At 36.3% G+C, this 6,000-nt stretch overlaps 1 protein-coding gene across 1 annotated transcript in view; it reads right to left on the bottom strand.

Annotated features, from left to right (window-relative positions):
• CYYR1 (cysteine/tyrosine-rich 1) overlaps positions 1-6,000 on the bottom strand; it is a 206,039-nt gene that overhangs the window by 27,676 nt on the left and 172,363 nt on the right. The window contains exon 4 of the mRNA XM_006896038.1: positions 4,110-4,267. Coding sequence (XP_006896100.1) covers positions 4,110-4,267 — 158 coding nt within the window. The remainder of the gene's footprint in view (positions 1-4,109; positions 4,268-6,000) is intronic.

Raw genomic sequence — 6,000 nt, 5'->3', positions numbered from 1 at the left:
TAAGCCACATGCCTCTGGAAACTCTATGAATTTGGTGAATTGATGACAGTGATGGAAAGGCATTAGGTCTTTTGTTCATAGAGTCATTATGAGTTGTGCTCGACTCCACCCACGGCAATCAACAACAACAACAACCTTTATCAGATCAAACTGACAACAATAGCTACAAACAAAAGATGAGCAAGTACTGATTATAGGTTAGTGAGTATAAGTAAATGATGGAGAAATAATAGGAGGTGAGTCAATTAGCAAGGAGATCCTATGTGAAGAATGTAACTGGTTGCCATTGAATGGTTTTGCCAACATTCAACATGTAAAAACTGTTGAATGAGGATATGAATGTTTAATGTTCTGTAATAAATATTTCTTTTAATCACATTTTAGAGAATTGAGCTTCTCATCTACTGGAAGCTCTGAGACAGAAAGATGAGCAATCTCCTCCTGGGTGATTTACAGCCTCAGAAACACAATGGAAAGTCAGATATGAGTCTAAGTCATTGAGTTCAGCTTTATTTTTTAGATCAAATGAAAGTTAATCTGCCATGCTAATCCACGGAATATTTTCTCTCCCCATTAATGTCTCTGCTAGGCTTTCATCTTTCCTCTCTTCTTCTACTGAGTTGGACCCAGAGAAAATTGAGATATGTGGAATGAAAAATGAGTCCTAGCTATTTTTACCTTATACTCTAATTTTAACATAATTTTACCAATTTGGGAAGACTAATGAGTGAAAATTACTTTTGTAATGAGTAAAAATGCACCTATGCTTGGATGAAATTGAAAGCACTTCCCTAGAGAGTGAGGTGTGACTAAATCAAGTCTTATGATGAGGTGTTATTCTTGTTGCTATGTGCCATCGAATCACCTGTCACTCATAGTGATATAATAGCTCTCAAACCTGTCCTATCCTGAGCCAGTCTTATTGTCTCCAACACACCTGCCTCTATTACCCCAGTCACTGTGTCAAGTCTCATCCAGAGTCTTTTGCATTGTCATAGTAACAGCCTATTGTGTGCAGGGCACATTACAATTTTAAATAAAGAAAAACAGCAAATAAAGGATATGTGACTAGAGCCAGAGTTAACAAATAATAAAGGAAAAGGAATTATAATGAGAGAAATGAAAAATGGGAAAATTCATGCAGGGCTTTGAAGGTCCCTGTAACAACCCTGTCTTTCAGTTTGGATAAAATGGGATAAAAGCACTTTGATTCTTACTCTAAAATTTGGATTCATTGTAAGATTCTCAGCAAAGGAATGAGATGATCTAGTAGCTACCTAAAAAGGCTCATTCTACTGTACTATGAATAGAACACAGTGGACCAAAGGAGCAAGGTGGGAAACTAATCAGAATACTACCCTAGTAATGGCAGTAAGAGCTCATTGTGACTTCCACCGGGGAAGTTTCATGAGAATTAGAAGATGGAATATATTTTGAAGGTGGAGCTGAGAAATTTCTCTACTAGGCTGAATGAGTCTGGAGGGAAGGGAGGCATCAAGGATTACTCTTTGGGGTCTGGCCTGAGAAACTGGAGGAATAGAAGTACTGTCAGCTGAAATGATGAAGACTATGGGTAGAGAAGGATCAAAAGTTCTACTTGAGAGATGCTAAATTTAGGACATCTATTAGACATCCAAGTTTCTGTGGGATACAAAAAATTAAAGCACTTGGCTGCTAATTGAAAGGTTGGAGGTCTGAGTGCATTTAGAAGATCTTAAAAAAAAAAAGTTCTGGTGTTTAGCCTCCAAAAGATCACAGCCATTGCAAGCCCTGTGGAGCACAGCTCTACTCAGACCTACAAAAAGTCACAATGACTCAGACCTGACCAGATGGCAACTTATTTTGCCTGTCTGTTTATTACAATCTATGTGGAGATGTCTTATTGGCAGTTAAAGGTATAAATCAGAAACTCAGGAATATGGTCTAGGATGCAAATAGGCACCTTCTGGAGGTTGTTGTTTTAAGTGCTATTGAACTGAGCACAACTCACAGCAAACCTATGAACATCAGACCTGAACTGTCCTTCTCCTGTGCCATCCTCATCATCTCTATTACACAGAGCCTATTGTTACAGTCACTGTGTTAATCCACCTCATTGAGAATCTTCTCCTCCTCCACTGACTTTCCATGTTTCTGAGCACAGTGTCTTTCTCCAAGGACTAGACACTCATAACAACATGAAGTTTCGCCATCCTTCCTTAAAAGAAGCATCCTGGCTGCACTCTCCTAAATTATAGTAGTTTGCTTTCTTGGAGGTCCTTAGGATATTCAGTGCTATTCTCCAGCAAAACTCAAAGGCATAAATTCTTCTTCTGTTGTCTTTATTCACTGTACAACTCTCACACGCATGCAAGTAATTGAAAAGAGCCTGCCTTGAATCAGATGCACTTTAGTCTTTAAAGTTACATCCTTGTTCTTCAGCACTTTGACTGAAAACTTTCCCAACGCAACATATCTTTTGATTTCCTGACTGCTGGTGAGAATTTTTGTCTTTTTGGTGTTGAGATACTTAAGACCGTAGTCCTTGATCATTGCAGCAAGTGCTTTCAGTCCTCCTCACCTTCAGCGAGCAAGCTTATGTCATCTGCATAATGGCGGGGATGAGTCTTTCTCTGATCCTGAAACCACATTCTTCTTCATAAAATCCTGTGTCTGAATTATTTGTTTTGCATAGAGACTAAACAAATGTGGAAAAAGGATATAATCTTGATGTACATGCTTCCTGATTTAAACCATGGAGTGTTCCTGTGCTCTGTTTGCACAGAAACTTCTGGGGTTAGGATTAAGTTTCACATGCACACAATTAAGCGTTCTTGTCTTCCCATTCTTCTCAATGTTATTCACAATTTGTTAAGATCCACACAGTTACATGCCTTTGCATAGTTGATAAAATATAAGTAGACATCTTTCTGGTACTCCGTACTTTCAGCCAAGATCCATTTGGAGGTATTAGCATATCTTGAATCCATTTGATGAAACCAAAGAAAGTAAAGGGGAAATATGGAAAAAGATGCAAGACTCTACTATGAAGAGATAGGAGAATAAGACTAGCCATACAAAAGAAGAATAAGAAAGTTCAAACTTAACTCATTGTTGAGTCAGGTCTGACTCACAGTGACACGCTCTCAGGTTTCTAAGGTTATAAACCAGTGGGAAGAGATTGCCCATCCACCTCCTTCAGAGAGACTGTCTGAAATATGTAGCCTTTGGGTTAGTAGTGCAACTCACTAGAGACTATACTACCAGAACTTAAAAGAATAATATCCTCATTCTCATATTCATTTAAAATGTTCTCCCTGAAAGTGAAGATAATATGGGAAATAAAGGGAGGAAGAATTACTCAGGCATATAGCAGACAGAAAGTAATAGAAAGTCTTTTCTACAAAGACTGAGTGAGAGGTCTTGCGTATGAATGGAAAATCATCTTTTTGAGGGTGTGATCAACTTAGAACTTGACTATTTTTTGTTATGTGTCAAAATGTACATGTGTAGTTGCTTTAGAAAGCACTTTCAAAATAATATAATACACGGCAGAGTACTTTGTTTATTGATATGCTGTCAATGTCTGTATGTGAAAAACCTTTACAAGTTCTCAAAAATAACTTGTCACATTAGTAATATATTAACTTTGCTCCTTTTTGGACATTTTAATATTATGTTAAAGCTGTTCTATTACATAAAGGAAATAGATCAGTAATTTCGTCAATAATTTTTCTCAAGACAATCATACCTATTGAATCAGATGTAAGGTTATTCAGATACATGGTTTGCCCTTTTTCTAGACTAATTTTCCAGAACCTACTGGCATGCAGACACAGTGGGCACAATGTGCCTATTTATCCTGATACTGGTTGACTAGCAATTATAGTCTATGACAAGACAATCATTGAAAATATGAATATTTTCAAATATGAAATGAATTGTGTTACTTTTATCTAAGTAATTTTTAATAAAACCTAGAATTTCAATCTAAGTTTTCTTGTAAATAGCTCATAAACATGGAGATAATTTTAGTGAGACCCTTGAATTAGTTTTCTTCTTGCTTCAAACATTAGAACATAACTAATATATGCATCTCATCCTTTAGAAGGAGTAGTCAGTTTGCTTACCAGGATAGGAGGAGATGGCATTGATGTGGGCGGCTCGGATAACACCCACCCGGGTCCCACGGTTGTTCTTCATGCACATGCAAATGCATATGGCGATGCCAGCAATGACTCCCATGATAAATACGATTCCAAACACAATACCAGCGATGGCAGTACCCCTAAAGAGGAATAACAAATGTGCTCTTATTGAAAAGACTCATAATTGCTCTTTACTCTTTTAAATGAAACTCCTAACTACATGGCAAGTGTTATCTTTCCAAATTTCCAAAGATATATTTTTCCCCATAAAAGCAATTCCCTAAATAAGTCAAATAAGTGGTCTTTTGTGTTTTAATATGTAATAAAAAATATATATTTAGGAAATCCACATTCAGCGCAGTTAAACCATCATTCAGCTTCTAGTTTTAAAAATTATTATATTTATTCAGAGCTCAATGCTAGAGTTATGCTCTAAATAACAATAATACCTATTCTGCTGTAGAATGTTCTAATAGCATTGCTAGTATTTAAACAGCTAAAATTACATCTATTGACAATTGATTATATGTATTGAATGTAAACAAGTGCTAAAATACTAAATGCAATATAAATTTAATCCTCATTGAAAGTCACTAAGTAGAACAGAAATGTTTTTCCCCTAAAAATACAAAACCAATAATCTTCATTTACTATAACCCAGAAGTGTCTGACAAGTATTCTCATTGAATTTGAGAGCAGTGTAAGTGAAACCTCTATTCCTATTCCATTTCTATTCCCATCTACAGAGTTCTAACTCATGCAGACCATAAAAAGAAAATATATTGCATGAAAGAATCACTATTATAGTTATTTATAGGCAAAATGGTTGCAAGAATCTAGCCTCAGATATTATTTGGGAAGAAAATGATGAAATCCTTACTAAAATGTTAACTTTGACCAGGCAGTATGACATCGAGCAAGGCTTCACAAGAAATACAGCTCATGTGTGCAAAAATAATGATTTCCATCAAAGTCTTGTTGCTAACAGCAAAATACCCAAAATTATCCTAAATGTATATAAAAGTGGGACTAACACATAAGAAAAAAATTCGTTAATTAAATATGTATAAAAAAACAGCTACAAGGTTATGAGCAACCCATTTAAACCCTTGTTCTATCCTGTGACATTGTCACTATCTCTGCCATGCTCAAGCGAATCCCTGTAGTCACATAGAATGGTGCCATTTTCCAAAAAATAGGCACCTCTAACCATCATGCCCAAAGCCTGAAAGACAGTTTCATCATCTTTGTCTCCAAGGAGCACTCTACTAGCATTTCCTCCAAACAGAATCATTAGTTCTTTTAGGTAGTCCATGAGATATTCAGTAATCTTCCCCAACAAGGCAATTCAAAGATAGCAATTCTTCTTGGGTTATCCTAATTCATGTCATAGTGATCCTATGAGCAACAGATCTGAACTCTGTTCTATCCTGTGCCAACATCACAATCTCTGACATACTCAATTCCATTGCTGTAGCCATCATGTCAATTCACCTGGTTAAGGGTCTTCTTCTCTTTCACCATTTTTCCACCTTTCCAAGCATGGCATCCTTCTCCAAGAAATAGCTTTTACTAGCTACATTCCCAAAGAACGAAAGATAAAGCTTCACTATGCTTGCCTCCAAAAACACTTTGACTTTGGCTGTACCTTCTCCAAGACATATTTGTTTGTTCTTTTAATAGTTATTCATTACTCTTCTCCAACACTATAGTTCAAAGAAAGAAATTTTTCTTCTGTCATTCTTAGTCATCGACCAGCTCTCAGATGCATAATAAGTCATTGAAAAGACTATGGTCTAAATCAAGAGCACCTTGATCCTCAATCTAACATCATTGTTCCTCAGTAATTGGAGAGGATCTTGACTGCACATTT

Source organism: Elephantulus edwardii, unplaced genomic scaffold (assembly GCF_000299155.1).
Source record: "Elephantulus edwardii isolate Elephantulus edwardi_28Jun2011 unplaced genomic scaffold, EleEdw1.0 scaffold00180, whole genome shotgun sequence".
In the NCBI taxonomy this organism is placed as follows: Eukaryota; Metazoa; Chordata; class Mammalia; order Macroscelidea; family Macroscelididae; genus Elephantulus; species Elephantulus edwardii.
The sequence above is the reverse complement of the archived record's forward strand: the minus strand, read 5'-3'. Positions and strand labels throughout refer to the sequence as shown.